This window comes from Bos taurus, chromosome 7, assembly GCF_002263795.3.
Source record: "Bos taurus isolate L1 Dominette 01449 registration number 42190680 breed Hereford chromosome 7, ARS-UCD2.0, whole genome shotgun sequence".
Lineage (NCBI taxonomy): Eukaryota > Metazoa > Chordata > Mammalia > Artiodactyla > Bovidae > Bos > Bos taurus.
Genome location: NC_037334.1, coordinates 17384701 through 17411284, shown reverse-complemented (window position 1 = coordinate 17411284; position 26584 = coordinate 17384701). Strand labels below are relative to the sequence as shown.

Here is a 26584-nt window from a genome sequence, read left to right as displayed (position 1 = left end):
AGGTGGGATCTAAGAAACATGAGAAATGGGTGACTATATATAACAAAAAAGAAGCTGACTCACAGATGTAGCGTATAAATGAGTGGTTACCAGTGGGAGGAGGAGAACGGTAGGATGGGGGAGTGGGAGGTGAGACAGTGTTTTGGCTATCACATCTGGGGGGTGGTACTTCTAGCACCTAGTGGGTGGAGTTTACAGCTGACTCCTACAGCAAAGAATAATCCAACTCCAACGTCAATAATCCCAAGATATAGAAAAAATATGCAGCATTTAATTACAATTTTCTAACATTAGTAGGAGCTCTGAGCATAGAGATTAGATGTAGCTTTTATTTTCTTCTTTTTTAAATCCAAGTTTTCTAAGACTTCTATAAGAAATGTACTTTAAGATTTTTAAACATCACTTTATTAGGAAAACTTGCCAAGCTGCAAGAATTGTACAGTGAACACCCACGTACCTGAGAGAGGCTGGGACCTGGGACTGTTTGTTGCAGTGGTTCCACCTGGACAAACACCTTCCTGAACAACAAGATGCAAAGAAACTATAGGGGACTAAAATAACTTCACAGTTTCGCAGCTGGGGGCAAATTATAAACCAATTGCCATTTCTGGTGTGGGAGCAGACTGAGGGTCCTGCACATGGACTTGCAATCTTCAGTGAAAGTTTTACTTGTGTTTTCAGTGTATCTCCATGTCTGCATTGCCCTCTCCCTTCATGGGCTATGGTCCATGGGGTCGCAAACAGCTGGACATGACTGAACCACTAACTCATTCACATTCATTCGTTCATCTTATTTTTTTTAATGCATTTCAGAGTAAGTTGAAGCCTTCAGTAAACTGTCTCTGTTTCTGTATTTAAAAAGAAAAAAAATTGCTATTCTCTTCATTTGCACAATACTAGAAGACCGTCCCATAGCAGCTATTACAAAACCCCCAATTCTCCCTGAGAAACACCAGAGAAAGATAAAAGACGATGTAAGTTCCTATTTTTGCTTTCATTTTGTCTTGATGGCTCGAAGTCTGTTTTTGCCTTGGAGTGGTAAGTCTTTAAAATATTTTATTCTCTTTTAAGAAATGCAAATATTGTGCATTGATACATATATATGGAATCTAGAAAAAAAGGTACCGATGAACCTATTTGCAGGGCAGGAATAGAGACACAGACATAGAGAATGGATGTGTGGACACAGCAGAGGGAGGCGGGGGCAAGAGGAAGGTGTGATGAATTGAGAGAGTAGCATTGAAACATACATTACCATGTGTAAAATAAATAGCTAGTGTGGAGTTGTTATATAACACAGAGAGTGCAACTCAGTGCTCTGTGACAACTTTGAGAGGTGGACTGGGGTGAGGGGCAGTAGGGGTGAGGTTCAAGAGACAGGTGACATATGTATACTTTTGGCTGACTCACCTTGTTATATGCCCACAACCAACCCAACGTCATAAAGCAATTATCTTAAACAGACATAGAGAACAGACATACGGACATGGGGAGAAGGGAGGAGAGGGTGAGATGTATGGAAAGAGTAACATGGAAACTTACATTACCATATGTAAAATAGATAGCCAACAGGAATTTGCCGTATGGCTCAGGAAACTTGAACAGCGGCTCTGTATCAACCTAGAGGGGGTAGGATTGGGAGGGGGTTTCAGAAGGAAGGGGATGTATGTATGCCTATGACTGATTCATGTTGAGGTTTGACAGAAAACAACAAAATTCTGTAAAGCAATTATCCTTCAATTAAAAAAGTATTTTATTTTAAAAAAACAAGTATCCTCCAATTAAAAATAAATTTTAAATTAAATAATAAAAAATGTTTAATATTTTATTCTCTTTAAGTAGAAATAGCAAGGACACTTCAGCTCTCATACTCTATCTTGTTTTTAACACTGTGGCTTGGGCAGGGGGCATCCACTTAGTTTGCTCTTTTAAAACCATTTTATTCCATGGTCTCCTATGGAAATACCTGGAGGAATTAAGATGGGGCACTTTCAACATGATTTCATCAGGCAATGGGGCTCTTCAAAGCTTGCTCTTATATTCCGTCGTACAAGGATAGGATCAAAGTGAGCTTCTGGGGTGGTTGTTGCGCTGTGGTCAGTCGTGTCCTACTCTTTGCGACTCCACGGAGAGGGGAACCTGGCGAGCTACAGTCCACCGGAATTTTCAGGCACGAATCCTGGAGCGGGTTGCTGTTTCCTTCTCTAGGAGATCTTTGCCGCCTCGTGTCCTGCAGCTCCTGCATTAGCAGGCGGATTCTTTACCACTGAGCCAACTGGGAAGCCTTGCAAAACATGAATCTCTTGTAAGAATGGATTTTTTTCGTGTCAGGGCCAGCCTTTTGACATGGAAAGCTGTCCCGTGCTCATTTTTCTTCCTGAAACTGAGTTGAATTCTCCCGGATCCATTTGCTTTAGCGAGTCAAAATTCCGCCCGGGTCTCACCTTGGTGTTTCTTGGCTCAGAACAGACAGCTGAGCTGCGTGTGGACGGCGCCCCCTGGTGGTCACATGTGGATGGGACAAAGCATGCAAAGGCCTCGTAACACTGAAACGTTTCTCTTTCAATCTGAATGTCCCATGACAGGAACTGAAAATTGATACGGACCCTTCCTCTGTTGCAGAGAGATCACATTTGCTTCCTACTCCTAATTTTGGAAGCCCCAACCTGTATTATATAAAACATTAAAATTGTTCCTCATTCCATATTACGTGGGTTTTGTTTTGTTTTATGGGGTTTTGTTTGTTTGTTTTTGCTAAAATTACCAAGAGCATTTCTAGAATTATTGCCCAGGATAAACTCATTTAATTGTCCAAGCCTTATGCTTTCTTCGTTTTTTGGGGGAGCATGGGGCAGCTTGCAGGATCTTAGTTTCTGGATCAGGGTTCAAACTGAGCCCCCCGGCAGTGAAAGCGTGGAATCCTAACCACTGTTGAGTTCAGTCGCTCAGTCGTGTCCGACTCTTTGTGACCCTATGAACCGCAGCACGCCAGGCCTCCCTGTCCATCACCAACTCCCGGAGTTCACTCAAACTCATGTCCATCGAGTCGGTGATGCCATCCAGCCATCTCATCCTCTGTCGTCCCCTTCTCCTCCTGCCCCCAATCCCTCCCAGCATTAGGGTCTTTTCCAATGAGTCAGCTCTCTGCATCAGGTGGCCAAAGTATTGGAGTTTCAGCTTCAACATCAGTCCTTCCAATAAACACCCAGGACTGATCTCCTTTAGGATGGACTGGTTGGATCTCCTTGCTGTCCAAGGGACTCTCAAGAGTCTTCTCCAACACCACAGTTCAAAAGCATTAAATCTTCGGCGCTCAGCTTTCTCTATAGTCCAACTCTCATCCATACATGACCACTGGAAAAACCATAGCCTTGACTAGATGGACCTTTGTTGAAAAAGTAATGTCTCTGCTTTTTAATATGCTGTCTAGGTTGGCCATAACTTTCCTTCCAAGAAGTAAGCATCTTTTAATTTCATGGCTGCAATCACCATCTGCAGTGATTTTGGAGCCCCGAAAAAGAAACTCTGACACTGTTTCCACTGTTTCCCCATCTATTTGCCATGAAGTGATGGGACCAGATGCCATGGTATTATTTTTCTGAATGTTGAGCGTTAAGCCAATTTTTTCATTTTCCTCTTTCACTTTCATCAGGGTGGTGTCATCTGCATATTCTGAGGTTATTGATATTTCTCCCAGCAATCTTGATTCCAGCATGTGTTTCTTCCAGCCCAGCATTTCTCATGATGTACTCTGCATAGAAGTTAAATAAGCAGGGTGACAATATACAGCCTTGACATACTCCTTTTCCTATTTGGAACCAGTCTGTTGTTCCACGTCCAGTTCTAACTGTTGCTTCCTGACCTGCATACAGGTTTCTCAAGAGGCAGGTCAGGTGGTCTGGTATTCCCATCTCTTTCAGAATTTTCCACAGTTTATTGTGATCCACACAGTCAAAGGCTTTGGCATAGTCAATAAAGCAGAAATAGATGTTTTTCTGGAACCCTCTTACTTTTTCCATGATCCAGTGGATGTTGGCAATTTGACCTCTGGTTCCTCTGCCCTTTCTAAAACCAGCTTGAACATCTGGAAGTTCATGGTTCATGTATTGCTGAAGCCTGTCTTGGAGAATTTTAAGCATCACTTTACTAGCCTATGAGATGAGTGCAATTGTGCAGTAGTTTGAGAATTCTTCGGCATTGCCTTTCTTTGGGATTGGAATGAAAACTGACTTTTTCCAGTCCTGTGCCCACTGCTGAGTTTTCCAAATTTGCTGGCATATTGAGTGCAGCACTTTCACAGCATCATCTTTCCGGATTTGAAATAGCTCCACTGGAATTCCATCACCTCCACTAGCTCATAGCTCATAGCTTGTTCATAATGATGCTTCCTAAGGCCCACTTGACTTCACATTCCAGGATGTCTGGCTCTAGGATATTATGATCATATCATCATAATTATCTGGGTTGTAAAGATCTTTTTGTACAGTTCTTCTGTGTATTCTTGCCACCTCTTCTTAATATCTTCTGCTTCTGTTAGATCCCTACCATTCCTGTACTTTATTGAGCCCATCTTTGCATGAAATGTTCCCTTGGTATCTCTAATGTTCTGTGAAGAAATCTCTAGTCTTTCCCATTCTATTGTTTTCCTCTATTTCTTTGCATTGATCGCTGAGGAAGGCTTTCTTATCTCTCCTTGCTATTCTTAACCACTGTACTGCCAGAGAATTCCCCAGCTCCTATGACTTTTATGAAACACTTGTCAAGTGAGAAACCTAACTTATGTATTATTTTCAAGTAGAATAGACTGCTAATTAATGTCAAATTCAAGAAGTGAAAAAGTCATATAATTCTACTTATATACCTGCAAAAGGCATTAAAGTGAACATTTATTCATCAGTATGACTCATCTTTCTAAGTTTTCCCCTATTTTATCCATTTTTTCCTTGAAGTCTCAAAAATATTTTCATGGATCTGTGAACATTTGTTTACCCTGATCAACATACTTTTAACTCTCAATGATCACTAGCGAGCCAAAATTATGTTGGGTGTGCCCAATGTGTTTGGGGAAACTCAGTATACAAGAGCTATCTGGGGGAAAAAGCAGAGTCAGCCTCAATAGATTCAGGTCACCAAAGTATTTTAAAAATTAAACTCCCCTTTTGTTTTCTCCCCCAGGACTTTCTTGCTTAATTTTCCTCCTGAATATTCCTAACTCATCATTCCAAGGTATGTGGGTGATGGGCAGTGAATCTGGAATAGTTTGTGTAGTTCGTGTTTCTGTAGATGGTTCTAGTTTGTTGGTTTGTTTTTTTTTACTGCACCCCGAGGCATGTGGGACCCTAGTTCCCTGAACAAGAATCAAATCCACATCCCCTGGACTGGAAGGTGGAATCTTAACCACTGCACCACCAGGGAAGTCCCTATAGATGTTTCTTTACAAAGCAGTTTGGGGATAAGCAGAACAAGTTTTGCTGACCCCAAATTCAGACTTAAAAAGAGAAATATGGAAATGGTAAGCATTTCCTCAAATTCATGTAACTCTCCAAGTAATTCTAGCCCTTACAGTTTTCCCCACCACACTAAACATATGACACTTAAAAAAAAAATAGCTTGGGGCTTCCATGGTGGCTCAGATGGTAAAAAGAAATAGCTTTATTGTCTTATTCTTACTGTGTAACTGAGGTTATTTACACAAAGAATCCACAAAAATCAGGAGAACAATTATATAGAAATAATAAAGAGAAAACCATTCTTTTTATTATGGTACTTATATATATGCTCTTTTACCTACATATATATGTATATATATATTCATATACCTAGGTCTCCTACATGGCAGGCAGATTCTTTACCACTGAGCCACCACGGAAGCCCTCAAGACATAAGAGCCACAGTAAAAAGGGTCATCCTCTTTTATTATTTCCATATAACTTTTGTGGGTTCTTTGTGTAGATAGCCTGTGTATTTTAAATAGTATGTATATAAATATTAATGTGTATTTACACACATAAAGAGATACAGATATAGACTGAGATTTGATAAATACAGATGTGACTTTGTACGTATTATTTTACCAAATATGGTCACAGTTTATAGTGTTTTACAATATGCTTTTATTTGACCTAGTATATCCTGAATATCTCCTCTTGTCAATCAGACATAGCATTTCGTTTTGTTAATATACCGCAGTTTATTGGTCCATTATCCTGTTGGTGGACTCCTGACTCTCCGATGCTTGACTACGATGAATAGGGCTGCTGTGAACATTCTTGTACAAGTCTTTCTGTGGATGTATGTTTTCATCTTGGGAGGGGATTTTCTTGGGGAAATTCCTCTAAGAGTAATCACTAGGTCATAGGATGACCAAATAAGTAGAATTATTTTCTTCATCTTGAAAATGATAAAAATGAAAGCAGAAAAAGCAATCCAGCCTGGGGAACTGCAAGTTAAAAATCACAATGAGATTTGCCTCTTGGTCCAATGGTTAAAACTCTAAGCTTCCACTGAAGGGGTTATAGATTCGATCCCTGGTCAGGAAACTAAGATCCCACATACCTCAAGGTGTGGCCAAAAAAATTAATGCAATAAATCACAATGAGATAATTGTTATTAACCTGGCAGGGTGGCTAAAATTAAGAAGCAGACACTACCAAATGTTGGCAGGGATGTGTAGCAACCAGAAGTCTCATAGATTGTTGTTGGTGTTTAGTTGCTAAGTCATGTCTGACTCTTTGTGACCCCATGGACTACAGCACATCAGGCTTCCTGTCCTTCACTGTCTCCCAGAGTTTGCTCAAACTCATGTCCACTGAGTCAGTGGTGCCATCCAATCATCTCATCATCTGTTGCCCTCTTCTCCTCCTGCCTTCAATCTTTCCCAGCATCAGGGTCTTTCCAGTGAATCAGCTCTTGGCATTAGGTGGCCAAAGGACTGGAGCTTCAGCTTCAGCATCAGTCCTTCCAATGAATATTCTTTCTTTAGGATTAACTGGTTTGATCTCCTTGCTGTCCACAGGACTCTCAAGGGTCTTCTCCAGCACATAGATTGTTACTGAAGGGTAAAATAGTACAGCACCTCTATGGATAAAGTGGTTAGGATTCCCCGCTTCCTCCGCACAGAGCACAGGTTCAATTCCTGTTCTCGGAACTAAGATCCCATACACTGTGCCTTGTGGCCATTAAAAAGAGTAGTAAGGAGTTCATATTTAGTAGGAGATTGCCCTGAGATGTTCATATTTATTCATATTCATATTTAGTAGGAGATTGCAAACACCCTCTTCCAACAACACAAGAGAAGACTCTACACATGGACATCACCAGATGGTCAACACCGAAATCAGATTGATTATATTCTTTGCAGCCAGAGATGGAGAAGCTCTATACAGTCAACAAAAACAAGTCCAGGAGCTGACTATGGCTCAGCTCATGAACTGCTTATTGCCAAATTCAGACTTAAATTGAAGAAAGTAGGGAAAACCACTAGACCATTCACATATGACCTAAATCAAATCCCTTAGGATTATACAGTGAAAGTAAGAAATAGATTTAAGGGCCTAGATCTGATACAGTGCGTGATGAACTATGGACTGAGGTTTGTGACATTGTACAGGAGACAGGGATCAAGACCATCCCCATGGAAAAGAAATGCAAAAAAGCAAAATGGCTGTCCGGGGAGGCCTTACAAATAGCTGTGAAAAGAAGAGAAGCGAAAAGCAAAGGAGAAAAGGAAAGATATAAGCATCTGAATGCAGAGTTCCAAAGGATAGCAAGAAGAGATAAGAAAGCCTTCCTCAGCGATCAATGCAAAGAAATAGAGGAAAACAACAGAATGGGAAAGACTAGAGATCTCTTCAAGAAAATTAGAGATACCAAGGGAACATTTCACATAAAGATGGGCTTGATAAAGAACAGAAATGGCATGGACCTAACAGAAGCAGAAGATATTAAGAAGAGGTGGCAAGAATACACAGAAGAACTGTACAAAAAAGATCTTCATGACCCAGATAATCACGATGGTGTGATCACTCACCTAGAGCCAGACATCCTGGAATGTGAAGTCAAGTGGGCCTTAGAAAGCATCACTATGAACAAAGCTAGTGGAGGTGATGGAATTCCAGTGGAGCTATTTCAAATCCTGAAAAATGATGCTGTGAAAGTGCTTCACTCAATATGCCAGCAAATTTGGAAAACTCAGCAGTGGCCACAGGACTGGAAAGGGTCACTTTTCATTCCAATCCCAAAGAAAGGCAATGCCGAAGAATGCTCACACTACTGCACAATTGCACTCATCTCACACGCTAGTAAACTAATGCTCAAAATTCTCCAAGCCAGGCTTCAGCAATATGTGAACCATAAACTTCCAGATGTTCAAGCTGGTTTTAGAAAAGGCAGAGGAACCAGAGGTCAAATTGCCAACATCCACTGGATCATCGAAAAAGCAAGAGAGTTCCAGAAAAACATCTACTTCTGCTTTATTGACTATGCCAAAGCCTTTGACTGTGTGGATCACAATAAACTGTGGAAAATTCTGAAAGAGATGGGACTACCAGACCACCTGACCTGCCTCTTGAGAAACCTGTATGCAGGTCAGGAAGCAACAGTTAGAACTGGACATGGAACAACAGACTGGTTCCAATTAGGAAAAGGAGTATGTCAAGGCTGTATATTGTCACCCTGCTTATTTAACTTCTATGCAGAGTACATCATGAGAAACGCTGGGCTGGAAGAAACACACGCTGGAATCAAGATTGCTGGGAGAAATATCACTAACCTCAGATATGCAGATGACACCACCTTTATGGCAGAAAGTGAAGAGGAACTCAAAAGCCTCTTGATGAAAGTGAAAGTGGAGAGTGAAAAAGTGGGCTTAAAGCTCAACATTCAGAAAACAAAGATCATGGCATCTGGCCCCATCACTTCATGGCAAATAGATGGGGAAACAGTGGAAACAGTGTCAGACTTTATTTGGGGGGGCTCCAAAATCACTGCAGATGGTGACTGCAGCCATGAAATTAAAAGATGCTTACTCCTTGGAAGGAAAGTTATGACCAACCTAGATAACACATTCAAAAGCAGAGACATTACTTTGCCAACAAAGGTCCATCTAGTCAAGGTTATGGTTTTTCCAGTGGTCATGGATGGATGTGAGAGTTGGACTGTGAAGAAAGCTGAGCGTCAAAGAATTGATGCTTTTGAACTGTGGTGTTGGAGAAGACTCTTGAGAGTCCCTTGGACAGCAAGGAGATCCAACCAGTCCATTCTAAAGGAGATCAGCCCTGGGATTTCTTTGGAAGGAATGATGCAAGAGCTGAAACTCCAATACTTTGGCCACCTCATGCGAAGAGTTGACTCATTAGAAAAGACTCTGGTGCTGGGAGGGATTGGGAGCAGGAGGAGAAGGGGACGACAGAGGATGAGCTGGCTGGATGGCATCACTGACTCGATGGACGTGAGTCTGAGTGAACTCCGGGAGTTGGTGATGGACTGGGAGGCCTGGCGTGCTGCGATTCATGGGGTGGCAAAGAGTCAGACACAACTGAGTGACTGAACTGAACTGCCCTGAGATGTTAACCATTTAAGATGACATTTTTTATTATTTATTTATTTTGGGTGTCCTGGGTCTTCATTGCTGCGCAGGCATTTCTCTAGTTGTGGCGAGTGGGGGCTACTCTCTAGCTGCGTGTTCAGGCTTCTCACTGCTGTGCCTTCTCTTGTTGTGGGGCACGCAGGCTTTAGCAGTTGCAGCACATGTGGCAAATGGGCTCAGTTGCTCCAAGGCATGTGCAGTCTTCCTGGACTGGGGATCAAACCTACATCTACTGCACTGGCAGGCGGATTCTTTACCACTGAGTCAACAGGAGAGCCCTTGAAATTACATTTTGAACTCAGGGATGATCATTCTATCTCCCTGTTCATTCCTGTCTAGCCTTCCACACCAAGATGGTCTCCATCTCATGACTTGTCCCACTGCTCAAGAAAACCTTCTGCTAGAGACTTCCCTGGCTGTCCAGTGATTAAGACTCCATGCCTCCAACCCAAAGGACCCAGGTTCGTTCCCTGGTTGGGAACTAAGATCCCACATGCCATGTGGCAGGGCCAGAAAAGAAAAAAAAAAGCCCACCTTCTGCTAGATTTTCTCATACTTAGTCGTCTCAGCCGCACTTGCCCTGGTCATCCAACAGAATTTCTCTTCCTGACCTCCTCTTAGCCTCTGGCTTCTTTTTTATTTATTTATTTTTAATTGGAGGATAATTGCTTTATGGCACTGTGTTTCTTTCTGCCATACATCAATATGAATCAGCTATCAGTTCAATTCAGTCGCTCAGTGTCCAGCTGTTTGTGGCTCCATGGACTGCAACACATCAGGTTTCCCTGTCCGTCACCAACTCCCGGCGCTTGCTCACACTCATGGGTATACATATGTTCCCTGCCTCTTGAACCTCCCTCCCACCTCCCATCCCATCCCACCCCTCTAGGTTGTCACAGAGCACCAGATTTGAGCTCCCTGCATCATACAGTAAAATTTTCACTGGCATTCTAATTTTACATATGGTAACGTGTATGTTTCAATGCTACTTTCTCAGTTCATCCCGCCTCTGGCTTCTTGTTGTGGTTCTTCAGTCGCTCAGTCGTGTCCAACTCTTTGAGATCCCATGGACTGCAGCATGTTAGGCTCCCCTTCCCTGTCCTTCACTAACTCCCTGAGTTTGCTCAAACTCATGTGTTTGAGTCGGTGATGCCACCCAACCATTTCATCCTATGTCACCCCCTTCTCTGTCACCCCCTTCTCCTCTTGCCCTCAATCTGGCTTCTTATATTACATCTATTTGCAATCCTTTCCATATGGGATAATTTGTTCCATTGTCTCCCCATAAAAATATAATTCTGTGGAATCAGGACCTGGAATGCTCTCATGAACTGGTGGGCAAGAGAATGATAAACCAAGTGCCAGGAACCTAGGAAGTACCCCATGGCAGACCAAATGTCTGCCTGACAGGAGGGCAACATGGATTGAACTCACTCGTTTGACCTTTGATGGATCCTTAATCACAGATGTGAATGAATGCCTGAATACCCAGGCCTGCCCTTCGAAAGCCATCTGCACGGACGCTGTGGGAGGCTACTTCTGCACCTGTAAATCCGGATTTGAATCAAGCAATGGGAAGACATATTTTAATGGTTCTGGAGTGAAGTGCATAGGTGAGTGTTATTTAGGTAAGAACATTCTAGACAAAAGTAGGTCTACTTATCCCTCATATTGAGATATTGGACCTAAAGTTGGAGAATAACTGATCAAGTCAATGGCTTTGATAGTAGAGACCTACATGTTAGGCATGGAAAGCATTTTTTGTTGAATGTCATAAAGAGCCGTTAAATTCTTTAGCTCAAGGGTCTTTTTGTTTAGATTGCAGAGTTTTGGGATCTAAATACTAAATAAAAGGACCTTCCCTGGTAGCTCAGCAGGTAAAGAATCTGCCTGCAATGCAGGAGACCTGGGTTCAATTTGATTCCTGGGTTTGGAAGTTCCTCTGGAGAAGGGATAGGCTACCCACTCCAGTATTCTTGGGCTATCCTGGTGGCACAGACAGTAAAGAATCTGCCTGCAATGCAGGAGACCTGGGTTCAATCCCTGGGGAGGGAAGATCCCCTGGAGTGGGGCATGACCACTCACTTCAGTATTCTTGCCTAGGGAATCACCATGGATGGAAGAGCCTGGCAGGCCACAGTCCATGAGGTCAAAAAGAGTCAGACATGACCGAGCGACTAAGCACAGCACAGCACTAAATAAGAAGGAATGTTAGCCAGGGATGTATAAAAGGGGTTTGTCCTCAATCTGGAATATTTTTAAGTCCATATTAATAAGGGGTTGGCATGCATGTATAGCATATTAATTTCCCACTTGAAATGTTGTTTTATTTCAGTCACTAAGTGGTGTCTGACACTTTGTGACCCCGTGGACATACCAGGCTCCATTGTCCTTCACTATGTCCTAGAGTTTGCTCAAACTCATGTCCATTGAGTTGGTGATGCTATCTAACCATCTCATCCTCTGCTCCCCTCTTCTCCTTTTGCCTTCAATCTTTCCCAGCATCAGAGTCTTTTCCAATGAGTCAGCTCTGCCCAAAGGATTAGAGTTTCAGCTTCAGCATCAGTCCTTTCAATGAATAGTCAGGGTTGATTTCCTTTAGGATTGACTGGCTTGATCTCCTTTTTGTCCATGGGACTCTCAGGAGTCTTCACCAACACCACAGTATGAAGGCATCAATTCTTCAGCACTCAGTGTTTTTATGGTCCAACTCTACATCTGTAACTTGACTACTGGAAAAACCATAGATTTGACCTTTCTCAGCAAAGTGGTATTTCTGCTTTTTAATACACTGTCTAGGTTTGTCATAGACTTCCTTCTAAGGAGAATGTTTCCTAATACATTAAAAATATATAGTTCACATAAAATTCTATTCCTACCATTTTGCATTTGGGGATTTCAAAAAACTTTTATCACTTAAGTTTATATTTATAGCAAAAAAAAAACTTAAAGATTTGTGCATGGGAATTTGTTTTCATTGTATATTCTATCATGTTATTTCAGAGCTTTAGAATGTAGTTTTTAGAAAGTGTTTTAAAAGAACTCAACTCCTGAAACACACTAGTGAGTTTTCAGATGTTGCTGCCGAGTTTTTCACATGGAGAAATCAACTCATATAAAAAGAGTTGTTTATGTATTTATTTTGGGGGTAGAGAGAAATTTTCTCAGGAACGGGACTGCTGGATCATATGGCAATTCTATTGTTAGTTTTTTGAGGAATTCCCATACTATTCTCCATAATGGCTATATGAATTTATATTCCCACCAACAATATATGAGGGTTCCCTTCTCTCCACACCCTCTCCAGCATATATTGTTTGTAGACTCTGAATATAAGAATGCCACCTGTGCTCAAGACACAGAAAATGTGGACTCGTCATAAAGTCGTCTTAGTTCTTCCATTGTTTTCTACACAGATGAGTTCTATGCGTGCTCAGTCACTCGATCACACCCTGACCCCTTGGACTATAGCCCACCAGGCTCCTCTTGTCCATGAAACTCTCCAGGCAAGAATGTTGTGGTGGATTGCCATTTTCCTCCTCCAGGGCATCTTCCTGACCCAGGGATCAAACCCACATCTCCTGTGTCTTCTGCATGGGCAGGCAGATTCTTTACCACTGCACCACTGCCGCCACCTGGGAAACCCAATGAGTCCCATTCTCTTTCTAAATCTTACCTCACTGTTTGTTGGGGTTTTTTTTTTTGAGGGGGGGGAAGGAATTTCTTGTATGGTGTTTTCATATTCTCTTATATTTTGTCACTTCCTCCGAGACATGTTTTCTAGACTCACACTTTAAAAATCTCTGTTCATCACTTCCTGTTCCTTCTACTGTTTTTTTTAAATAAATAAACATGTATGTTAGTTAATGTTAGTCACTCATTCATGTCAGACTCTGCAACCCCGTGGACTGTAGGAGGTTGTAGCCCACCAGTCTCCTCTGCCCATGGGATTTCCCAAGAATACTGTAATTTCCTTCTCCCAGGGATCTTCCTGATTCCTGAACTGAGGTCTCCTACATCTGAGCCACTAGGGAAGCCCAAATAGGTATTAAGTCTCTTTTTAAATTTTTTAGTTAAAAAGTGTTTTTATTGAAGTATTTATTGCTGTTGTTCAGTTCACTCAAGGTGAGTGCCTTGAAATACACAGACTGTTCACTGCTCTGATGCTGGCTAATACTGTGACTTGTGTGTAGTGGACACGCACAAGCATGGGATGAAGAAGTGAACTCACGGAACCCTGAGTGACCCCATGGAGCTGTGTCACTGAATGATTCATTTTTCATCCCTTTCCTTTTCTGCCACAGATAAGAATGAATGCCTGAACAGCACAGCGTGCCCACTGACAGCCACATGTAAGAACATCCCGGGAAGCTACCTCTGTGTCTGCAATCCTGGGTTTGAGACGCCTGAGGGGAGAACTCAATTTATTGGCTCCAGAGGAACTTGTGTAGGTAAGCAGATTCTCTGACACCTTCAGGTGAAAACTTTCTAAAAGAAAGATTTGACCAAAACAAATGATGAAAAACAAACAAACAATCAATATGGATCTGACTTCAATATGTTAATAACCTTTAAATTCTTCAGTATCTAAACATTGTCATTTGATATAGCTGTTTATGTGTGTTTATGTATGCATAACATGTATGTGTGTGTGCTCAGTTGCTCAGCCGTGTTTGACTCTTTGTGACCCCATGGACTGTAGCCTGCCAGGCTCCATGGGCTTCTGCAGGCAAGAATACTGGAGGCAGTTGTTATGGCTGCTTCCTCCAGGAGATCTTCCAGACCCAGTGATAGAACCTGTGTCTCCTGTATCTCCTGAACTGGCAGACGGGTTCTTTACCACTGAGCAGAGATGCCTTCCAAATGCACAGCTTCTGTTAAAGTAACCACAAAGGCTCTCCCTAGTGGCTGTCAATTTATTGATATTTTAACTTGTCATCCTTACTTCTATTGAAAAAAATCCAAAGATAGAGCAATTCAATTAAAAAACAGAAAGACAAATTCTTTTTCAAAAGAATAGCTGCATATACACGTATAACTTGGAGAAGGAAATGGCAACCCACTCCAGTATTCTTGCCTGGAAAACTGTATGGACAGAGGAGCCTAGGAGGCTACAGTCCATGGAGTTGCAAAAGAGTCGGACATGACTGAGCACGCATGCACATGTATAACTGAACCAATTTGCTGTATACCTGAAACTAACACAATATTGTTAATCAACTATACTCCAATACAAAATTTAAAAAAAATTTTTTAAAGGACAAACTGCTGAATTGGAGAAAATATTTACAAATTATATGATGGATAAGGGATTAATTTCCAAAATATCTAACAGCACATACAACATTAAAAATTTTTTTAATTGATTAAAAATGGACAGAAGATCTGTATAGACATGTTTTCAAAGACATACAGCTGGCCAACAGGCACATGAAAAGATACTCAACACTGCTGACCATCAGAGAAATGCAAATCAAAAGCACAATGAAATACAACTTCACATATATCAGAATGGCTATCATGGAAAAGTCTGCAAACAACAAATGTTGGAGAGGATGTGGGAATGTAAATTGGTGCAGCCGCTATGGAAAACAGTATGGAGGTTCCTCAAAAAAACTAAAACTAGAGTTGCCATATGATCCAGCAATTCCATTCCTGGATATATATCTGAAGAAAGCAAAGACATTAATTTGAAAATAGCAATAGTATTTACAATAGCCAAGATACAGAAGCAACTTAAGTGTCCATTGACAGGTGAATGGATAAAGAAGATATGAGATATATAAAGATACAGACAGATAGGTATAGATATATACATGCAATGAAATACTACTCAGCAACAAAAAGAATGAAATTCTGACTTTTACAACAATACGGACTAGAGAGTATTATACTTAGTGAAATAAATCAGACAAAGACAGACAAATGCTGTATGGTATTACTTACATGTGGACCCTAAGAAATAAAACAAACAGATGTATATAACAAAACAGAAACAGATTCACAGATATAGAGAACAAGCTAGTGGCTACCAGTGGGGAGAAGAAAGGGGGAGTGGCAAGACAGGGGTATAGAATTAAAAGGCACAAACAAGTATGTATAAAATAAATAAGCAACAAGGATATATTGCCCAGCACAGGGAAATATACCCACTACTTTGTGATAAGTTTAAATGAGGTATATAATCTATAAAAATATAGACTCACTATATTATACACCTGAAACTAACACAATATTATTAAAAAAAAAACTATACTTCAATTTTGGGCTTCCCTGGCGACTCATATGGTAATGAATCTGTCTGCAATGCCGGAGACCCAGGTTCGATCCCTGGGTTGGGAAGATGCCCTGGAGAAGGGAATGGCAACCCACTCCACTATTCTTGCCTGGAGGATTCTATGGACAGAGGAGCCTGGCGGGCTACAGTCCATGGGGTCACAAAGACTTGGACACTAATGAGCAACTAACACACACACTCACATACTTCAACTGGCCAGCAGGCATGACAACCAGCAGGCATGACTGAGAGGCAGAAATCCCATTTGGAAAGAAAGCTGGGAGAAAAGTTGGGAGGGAAATTTCTCCAAATTCAGACTGTGAACAAACATTTCATTTCTTTTTTTTTTTTTTTTTTTTGAACTCTCATTCTATTTCTAGGAATCAACCATAGTTCCCCTACCCCAACCCAAGTTACATTTTCAGAAGACCATAAACAACAGGTATGTTCCCATCTTTGTAAATCTGTTTGGTGCCCACCACCAGTATGTGGAAATAAACAATAATTACAAACAAAATACTCTCTAGGGGGAATATGCTAAAATATAAAACAAGGGTTCAAATCAACCCCACCAGCGCATACACACATAATGGTCTCTGGGGATAAAAAGGTGTTTCTTGATATTAATATTTTTAGATCCTCTCCTATTTCTTCCATATTTTATGCTTTATCTATTGCTTTCATTTTGAGCAACAAAGTATTGTTTGGGGAAAACATGGCAGCCATGAAGTGTTCTCAGTCAACACTAGCTTTGTACAGAATTAATTATATAAAAAAAAAAAAGAGGCACCCTGGGACTTCCCTGGCAGTCCAGTGGGTTAAGACTTCATGCTTCCAATGTAGGAGGCATGGGGTCCATCGCTGGTCAGGGAATTAAGATCCCTGGCCAAATGGCATGATCAAATTATTTTTTAAAAAAGAAGCACCCTTACCCCCTCAATTTAATCATTATTACGATTGATATAATTTCATTGCTGCAAGTACTGTGTGTTATTGTAAATAAATCTTTTAAGGGTGACCTACAAAACAAATATATGTTACATTAAGACAATAAGGAAACCAGTATGTACACCCATAAGATGAATTTTCAAAATCCAGTCCTTTGTTTCATTAAACGTTATTTGTAGTTTGGTCTAAGTTGTCCAGTGTCATATAGACCTTATAGGAATTAAAAATCCTGACTTCTAAACCATTTAGGTGAAAGTGTACTTTTGGAAAATAGACTGTCTCTAATCACAGTCAAGAAGAAAGGTAAATATGCTATGAAGATTGTTTTTATTAAAAGAGAGAGTGGAAGAACCTGTCTACATTATTATATATTATATACGAAGGTTATGTATAAATAATATGTTATACAGGAACACAAATATTTTATATAAAATATACAAAAACAGAAATAAATTTTAATATTTTGACTATTATGAATGGTTCTTGGTTATTATTATGTCTCCATCCCCTAAAGTTAATATATTTGAATTGCCTCTTCTCCAATTTTATTTTGATTTTGTCAGTGGGAAAAAAGGGATTAGCTTGAGAGTTTAGATTTTATTCTATTTAGGCATTTTTAACATTTTGGTTCTCTAGAAATTATTTTTGAGGATAATGAGGTGGGTGTTGAACTGATTCACTCTTTTCAAATGGATGCCCACTAGTCCCAAAACAATGTATTGAACTTTATTTACATTGTGTGTGTGTGTTAAGCTCCAACAAGTGTGTTTAATTTTGCAGTCTTGCATTCACAGATATGTCAGAGTATTTCTCTGCCAGGACCAACTGTTTTAATAAAGCTTCTGAGAACTTGAGAACAACCTCTGGATGCTTCTAACTGAATGAAAGCCAATGATATGTTTCTATTCTTTCCTTTTAGGTCACCACCCAGGACCCAAATAACAACAGGATTAGCTCTGTTACCATGGTGACAAAAGGAGTACCAGAAGATAACAATGTCACACTTGTGTTACAGGTTTGAAATCATTCTCAGTTTCTGTGAATGTTTTCTCACAGTAGATAATTCTCCATCTTTTTCTTCCTCCAGTATGCCGGAAGGAATTAATTATAAATTAGGTGGGACAAGTTCTTTGTCCTTTCTGTCTCCACATCACAGGAGGAACGCAAACCCCACAATAGATTTTTACCTTAATTCTACTGGCTACAGAGGTCTCTCCCTTCCTAATTTTCTGAAAATAAGCATTTTCCCATATTAGATGACAATTGATCACTTCTGTAGGGGTATACTAAAAAGCTCTAAAAGAAAGCACAAATGCAGGGGAATTAAGAAGAAAAGCAAAGGTGAGACCAGGCAGCATGGGCACGTTCTCAGTCGCTCAGTCGTGTCCGACTCTTGGCAACCCCACGGACTATAGCCCACCAGGCTCCTCTGTCCATGGGATTTTCCAGGCAGGAATACTGGAGTGGGTTGCCATTTCCTCCTCCAGGGGATCGTCCCCACCCAGGAAACCAGGTAGAAGGTGATGCAAAATCTAGGACCAGTGAATTAAAAACATTCAATTACTTCACAATGAAATGAAGTGACAGTGTAAGGTCTGAGTTTCTTCCAGCTTTGTTTAAACATTCACGCCTTTTCCCTACACTGTTCCCTTCTTCTGCTATTGAGCAATGGGAATAATCCCAGAGAAAGCTCATAGTTGTGGAAGCTTCGAGAAAGGTCTGGAAAATAAAATCTGTAGTCTTAGTTTCCTTTTATGATTTCCTACTAGACAATAGTCATTTTCACATCCATTATTTTTTGTTTATTCCTCAATATTTCATTATTTAAAAAAAATTTTAGTGGCATATCACACTATTTTGTTTATTCCTAGGTATTTTATTCTTTTTTTTAAATTTTATTGAGGTATAGTTGATTGACAGTGTTGTGTTAGTTTCTGGTGTATAGCAGAGATTCATATATATATTCATTCTTTTTTGGATTCTTTTACCATATAGATTATTACAGAATATTGAGTATAGTTCCCTGTGCTATACAGTAGGCCCCTATTGCTTACCTGTTTGGGTAAACAACAGGTGTGTGTATGTTAATCCCAAATTCCTAAATTGTCTGTGAGTCTGTTTCTATTTTGTGAGGACGCTCACAATATTTAAATTTTTTTTTTATGTTATGGTTTATCACAGGATAGTGAATGTAGGTCCCTGTGCTCTACAGTAGGACCTCATTTTTTATCCATCCTTTGTATCATAGTTTGCATCTATTAATCCCAAACTCCCAGTCCATCCCTCTCCCAACCCCTCTCCCTCTCGGCAACCACAAGTCTGCTCTCTGTGTCTGCACACTCACTGTTTGTATGGCAGGAAATAGTCGATTCTTTTGGCAACTTCAGCAAGACCATCAGCGAGTCATCTCAGAGACGCAAGGAAGAAACTGCCCGTTTAGCGACACAGTATCTTCACAGAGTGCAGTCAGCAGCCTATGAAGCTGCCCTCAATCGACCCACAGGAGGAACGCTGAGGAAAGAGTCACAATTTATGGGTAAGCTGCGGTCATAGATACTCAGGCAGACTCTCAAACTTAATTGGGTTCAGGAAATGCTGGTTGAGCTACAATTCCATTGCCAGAAAACAGCCTTCTCTTTCTTTACACTGGCAAAACCTGTGTATGTACTTGACATGAAATATCTTATTTCTCTTCAGAACCCTAAGTTTGCATTGGATGAGGCTTGAAAGTTCATTTGACTGGACCATCCATTCATCATTCAGGTCTAACCTATTTTCAAAGTGAATCTTTCGTGGCTGCGTGTATTGTCACTTTTAATCCAAGAGTCACCCTAGAGTTACGTACAAATCTTTATCAAGGATACACTGAAGGATAAAGCAGCCTCTAGTCTTAGAATCAGTTGGGAGCATAAGCAGCACCTAGTAAAGTGTCTGGTACTTCAAAGCATTTACTAATCATCAAACGAATGACTGAATATACGGACAGAAAAAAAAATGTGGTGCTGTCATCAATTAGAGGATAAGATTCCACTTTTTTGGAAAAAATTATTTTATTGAAATATAGTTTCCCCCCTCCATATCCTTAAGTTTTCAGACATTTTTCCCCTGATGACATTATGAGTAAGCAATGGTTTCTTGCTGTAGTTTTATGTGCATTTCACTGATTACTAATGGACTAGAAGTCTTCATTTTATGCTGGCCATTGGATTTCATTTCTGTAATTATTCTGATCTATATTTTCTGTTCATTTTCCCTTATCCAGTTGTTCTTTGTCCATTATACTTTTGGTTTTTATCTTACTGAATTTTAGGGCCTCTTTACATATGATGGACTTCATTTATGTTTCTAAATATCTTCTGCCAATCTGTAGTTTCTTGAAAGGACTTTTGGGTGAAGATGTTTCCACTTTTGATGTAATCACATCTTTCTGTCTTAGAGATGTGGGGAGGGAGATAGCAAATACCAGGGAAGTAGTTTGTGATGCTAATTAGACTGATTAGAGTAGGCTTGGAGAGGAGGTGAGATTTGTAAGAAGACTTGAAGGAAAAGAAGGAGTGAGCTACGTGCATATCTCACGGAGAATGATCCTGGGCAGAGGGGTTGGGGTGAGCATTCCTGGTGTGCTGGAGGTACTTGCAGTGTCTGAAAGTGACTGGTCAAGGAACTGATGTAAGGCAAGATCAGACAGGGTCTCCTGGGAATTGTAACAACACTGGCTTTTATTCAGGGAGACCCTATCTGATTCACATTTTGAAAGGATCTGATTGGCTGCTCTGGAGGAATAGTGAATGCAGTTATGTGACTGGGATCAGCCAGGATAGATCTACTGGCGGTCTAGATGAAGTCAGTGCTCCCAATCAGATTCACACCAACATTGGTGTCTTTTCAGCAAAAAGGTGAATTTGCTGCCAGGTTTTGAGAGAAAGAGAAAGGTTGGTGCTAAAGTTGATTAATGTGTAGGTGATTAAAATATTTGGCTTGTTCAAAACAAAAGAGACAAAAGAGTGAGTATGGAGAGATGGAGGGAAGGAATAAGATGCCTTGTGATTCTTTTTTAAATTAACTTTTATTGGAATATGGTACTTTACAGTGTTGTGTTAGTTTCTACCGTACAGCAAGATGAGTCAGCTACATATCCTCTTTTTTTGGATTTCCTTCCCATTTAGGTCACCACAGAGCACTGAGTAGAGTTCCCTGTGCTGTAGATTTTATGTGCATATGTACAGTAGATTCTCATCAGTTACCTATTTTATTTGTTGTTATTGCTTAGTCACTAAGTCGTGTCCAACTCTTTTGAGACCCCATGGACGGTAGCCTGCTAGGCTCCTCTATCCATGGGATTTCCCAGGCAAGAACACTAGATGGATTGCCATTTCCTCACCAAGGGATCTTCCTGACCCAGAGATTGAACTCGCATCTCTGGCATCTCCTGCATTGGCAGGCGGATTCTTTACCACTGAGCCACCTGGGAAGCCCATAGTATCAATAGTAACTGACTTATATGCCTTGTTATTTTTCCGCATGTATCAAACTAAGTGAAAAAGTATATGATTAGTAAATAATGGCCTCTTAAACTCTTTAATTAAGACCTTCTCTTGAATGGTAGTGTGGTCAAAAGGAAAGATATCAGTCTCAAGATTAGAAGAGATGAGACAGTCTCATGCCAGCCTCACTCAACTCTACCATATTGAATCTGTTCCCTCCAATAAGAGACTGGGTGCCCAAATAAAGCCAACAGCTTCTATGTGTCCACTCCAACTCCAGCACCCAAGCTCCAGTTTTCATTTGAAGCTCCCACAGTTGTCAAGGGCTTCCCTGATAGCTCAGCTGGTAAAGAAGCCACCTGCAATGCAGGAGACCCCAGCTCAATTCCTGGGTTGGGAAGATCCACTAGAGAAGGGATAGGCTTCCCACTCCAGTATTCTTGGGCTTCCCTGTGGCTCAGCTGGTAAAGAATCTGCCTGTAATGTGGGAGACCTGGGTTCAATCCCTGGGTTGGGAAGATCCCATGGGGAAATTCCTACGGAAATTTCTACCCACTCCAATATTCTTACCTGAAGAATTCCATAGACTGTATGGTCTATTGGGTCACAAAGTGTCAGACACTCCTACAGTCGTCATTTATTTTAATTTAATTTTTATTTATTTTTTTGCCACACCACGCTGCATGTGGAATCTTTTTTTTTTCTTCTTGTTTTTATTTTATTTATTTATTTTTTAAATTTTATTTTATTTTTAAACTTTACATAATTATATTAGTTTTGCCAAATATCAAAATGAATCCGCCACAGGTATACATGTGTTCCCCATCCTGAACCCTCCTCCCTCCTCCCTCCCCATACCATCCCTCTGGGTCGTCCCAGTGCACTAGCCCCAAGCATCCAGTATCGTGCATCGAACCTGGACTGGCATCTCGTTTCACACATGATATTTTACATGTTTCAATACCATTCTCCCAAATCCTCCCACCCTCTCCCTCTCCCTCTCCCACAGAGTCCATAAGACTGTTCTATACATCAGTGTCTCTATTGCTGTCTCATACACAGGGTTATTGTTACCATCTTTCTAAATTCCATATATATGTGTTAGTATACTGTATTGGTGTTTTTCTTTCTGGCTTACTTCACTCTGTATAATAGGCTCCAGTTTCATCCACCTCATTAGAACTGATTCAAATGTATTCTTTTTAATGGCTGAGTAATACTCCATTGTGTATATGTACCACTGCTTTCTTATCCATTCATCTGCTGATGGACATCTAGGTTGCTTCCATGTCCTGGCTATTATAAACAGTGCTGCGATGAACATTGGGGTACATGTGTCTCTTTCCCTTCTGGTTTCCTCAGTGTGTATGCCCAGCAGTGGGGTTGCTGGATCATAAGGCAGTTCTATTTCCAGTTTTTTAAGGAATCTCCACACTGTTCTCCATAGTGGCTGTACTAGTTTGCATTCCCACCAACAGTGTAAGAGGGTTCCCTTTTCTCCACACCCTCTCCAGCATTTATTATTTGTAGACTTTTGGATCGCAGCCATTCTGACTGGTGTGAAATGGTACCTCATAGTGGTTTTGATTTGCATTTCTCTGATAATGAGTGATGTTGAGCATCTTTTCATGTGTTTGTTAGCCATCTGTATGTCTTCTTTGGAGAAATGTCTATTTAGTTCTTTGGCCCATTTTTTGATTGGGTCATTTATTTTTCTGGAGTTGAGCTGTAGGAGTTGCTTGTATATTTTTGAGATTAGTTGTTTGTCGGTTGTTTCATTTGCTATTATTTTCTCCCATTCTGAAGGCTGTCTTTTCACCTTGCTAATAGTTTCCTTTGATGTGCAGAAGCTTTTAAGGTTAATTAGGTCCCATTTGTTTATTTTTGCTTTTATTTCCAATATTCTGGGAGGTGGGTCATAGAGGATCCTGCTGTGATGTATGTCGGAGAGTGTTTTGCCTATGTTCTCCTCTACGAGTTTTATAGTTTCTGGTCTTACATTGAGATCTTTAATCCATTTTGAGTTTATTTTTGTGTATGGTGTTAGAAAGTGTTCTAGTTTCATTCTTTTACAAGTGGTTGACCAGATTTCCCAGCACCACTTGTTAAAGAGATCGTCTTTAATCCATTGTATATTCTTGCCTCCTTTGTCAAAGATAAGGTGTCCATATGTGCGTGGATTTATCTCTGGGCTTTCTATTTTGTTCCATTGATCTATATTTCTGTCTTTGTGCCAGTACCATACTGTCTTGATAACTGTGGCTTTGTAGTAGAGCCTGAAGTCAGGTAGGTTGATTCCTCCAGTTCCATTCTTCTTTCTCAAGATCGCTTTGGCTATTTGAGGTTTTTTGTATTTCCATACAAATTGTGAAATTATTTGTTCTAGCTCTGTGAAGAATACCGTTGGTAGCTTGATAGGGATTGCATTGAATCTATAAATTGCTTTGGGTAGTATACTCATTTTCACTATATTGATTCTTCCAATCCATGAACATGGTATATTTCTCCATCTATTAGTGTCCTCTTTGATTTCTTTCACCAGTGTTTTATAGTTTTCTATATATAGGTCTTTAGTTTCTTTAGGTAGATATATCCCTAAGTATTTTATTCTTTCCGTTGCAATGGTGAATGGAATTGTTTCCTTAATTTCTCTTTCTGTTTTCTCATTCTTAGTGTATAGGAATGCAAGGGATTTCTGTGTGTTGATTTTATATCCTGCAACTTTACTATAGTCATTGATTAGCTCTAGTAATTTTCTGGTGGAGTCTTTAGGGTTTTCTATGTAGAGGATCATGTCATCTGCAAATAGTGAGAGTTTTACTTCTTCTTTAACAATTTGGATTCCTTTTATTTCTTTTTCTGCTCTGATTGCTGTGGCCAAAACTTCCAAAACTATGTTGAATAGTAATGGTGAAAGTGGGCACCCTTGTCTTGTTCCTGACTTTAGAGGAAATGCTTTCAATTTTTCACCATTGAGGATAATGTTTGCAGTGGGTTTGTCATATATAGCTTTTATTATGTTGAGGTATGTTCCTTCTATTCCTGCTTTCTGGAGAGTTTTTATCATAAATGGGTGTTGAATTTTGTCAAAGGCTTTCTCTGCATCTATTGAGATAATCATATGGTTTTTATTTTTCAATTTGTTAATGTGGTGTATTACATTGATTGATTTGCAGATATTGAAGAATCCTTGCATCCCTGGGATAAAGCCCACTTGGTCATGGTGTATGATCTTTTTAATGTGTTGTTGGATTCTGCATGTGGAATCTTAGTTCCCTGACCAGGGATCAAACCCGTGCACCTTGCATTGGGAGCATGAAGTCTTAAATACTGGGCCACCAGAGAAGTCCTTGTCATTTTTTGAAATGAGATGGACAAGGAGATTATAATTTAAAACAAGTGTTTATAAAGATTTCCAATATTCACACAGATTTTTTTGTTTTTTTAGTTATTGAAGTGCTGACTATCAAGAACAGCTGCAAAACAGAAAATGAGATAGTTAAATTACAGACTGAAAAGGAGTCAATGGACATCGATTGCAGTGTTGTCACTGGAGGAGGAACTGGAGGTAACAGAAATTACCTAGATTATCTCAACATCTCTAGAATTGGGGGGAGGGGAAATTTACTTTTATTTTTTATTGAATTATATTAATAATTAATACACAATACTATACTAATTTTGGCTGTACAACAGGCTGATTTGATACTTTTATACATTATGAATGATCAACTCACTGTGCAAAATTGTTGCAATATTACTGACTATATTCTCTGGTATAATTATATCTTTGTGACATATATTATTCCAATCACCCATCTTCTCCCTATGCCCCCTTCACATTCTTTCCTCTGGAAAACACCACTTTGTTCTCTATGTCCATGAGTCTGTTTCTCTTTTGTCTTGTGTTTTAGATTCCACATAGATGTGAAATCATGTGGGATTTGTCTTTCTCTGACTCATTTCACTCAACATAACATCATACCCTCCAGGTTCATCCATATTGCTGCAAATGGCAAGACTTCTTTCTTTTTTGTGGGTCCATCTAGACAAGGCTATGGTTTTTCCAGTAGTCATGTATGGATGTGAGGGCTGAACTATAAAGAAAGCTGAGCGCCAAAGAACTGATGCTTTTGAACTGTGGTGTTGGAGAAGACTCTTGAGAGTCCCTTGGACTGCAAGGAGATCCAACCAGTCCATCCTAAAGGAGATCAGTCCTGGGTGTTCTTTGGAAGGAATGATGCTAAAGCTGAAACTCCAGTACTTTGGCCACCTCATGCGAAGAGCTGACTCATTGGAAAACACCCTGATGCTGGGAGGGATTGGGGGCAGGAGGAGAAGGGGATGACAGAGGATGAGGTGGCTGGATGACATCACCGACTCGATGGACATGAGTTTGAGTGAACTCTGGGAGTTGGTGATGGACAGGGAGACCTGGCGAGCTGCAGTCCATTGGGTCGCAAAGAGTCAGACATGACTGAGCAACTGAACTGAATATTCCATTGTGTATATATACCACATCTTTATCCATTCATCTATGGAGGACACTGAGGCTGCTTCCATATCTTGACTATTGTAAACTGCTGCAAGGGACACAGAGGGTATCTTTTCTAGAATCCAGACATAGCCTTATCATCCTGCAAGTGGAAAGGCTCTGAAATCTCCCCCATCTCTTTTTCATGGATGTATGATCTAACAAAGTAGGATTTAGGATTCTACATTCCGTATTTGACTTCTTAGAGACTTGCCAGATAAATTCTTAACTTTGGCTACACATTCCCCCATCTCCTCCTCAGGTTGATCATATCCTTGCTTCCTTTCAGGTGCTGTGGTTTTCATTTCTTACAAGTCTTTCGGGTCCATCTTAGATGGCTCCTTTGTATCTAAGGAAAACCTAACTCTTGATGAAAAGCTGAATCACTTTCAACTGAATTCCAAGATGATAAGTGGTACCACAGGATGCAAGAAGAATTGTTCCCTGGCCAAACCTGTGAACTTCACATTTCACCATATACAGGTGGGCAAGTTATCAACTTGTTTGAGCACCTAGAGATTTCTACCAATCACACCTGTAAACCCAGTAGTGAAAAGGTATGGTTTTTGTAGTCAATTCTTTCTCTCCAAGCTGGCTTATCAGGAATTGCCAATGGAGATTGGAAATTCAGCCCAGTGCTTGGTTACTAGCTACTCCAAAAATTATGTGATGGGAATTATTCCCTCAACAGACTAAGAAGTGATAAAAACTGTAGCCTTATTTACTGTTGGGAAATGAACAGATAAAGCCGACTC

General features: G+C 40.3%; 1 protein-coding gene across 1 annotated transcript in view; it reads left to right on the top strand.

Annotated features, from left to right (window-relative positions):
• The first annotated feature begins 5180 nt into the window (after nucleotides 1–5180).
• LOC100337044 (adhesion G protein-coupled receptor E3) overlaps nucleotides 5181–26584 on the top strand; it is a 44801-nt gene continuing 23397 nt past the window's right edge. Inside the window, exons 1-8 of the mRNA XM_002688895.6 lie at nucleotides 5181–5226; nucleotides 11053–11199; nucleotides 13891–14037; nucleotides 16244–16305; nucleotides 17731–17826; nucleotides 19170–19347; nucleotides 24744–24863; nucleotides 26119–26312. Of these exons, the coding sequence (XP_002688941.4) occupies nucleotides 17776–17826; nucleotides 19170–19347; nucleotides 24744–24863; nucleotides 26119–26312 (543 nt within the window). The 5' untranslated portion in view covers nucleotides 5181–5226; nucleotides 11053–11199; nucleotides 13891–14037; nucleotides 16244–16305; nucleotides 17731–17775. The remainder of the gene's footprint in view (nucleotides 5227–11052; nucleotides 11200–13890; nucleotides 14038–16243; nucleotides 16306–17730; nucleotides 17827–19169; nucleotides 19348–24743; nucleotides 24864–26118; nucleotides 26313–26584) is intronic.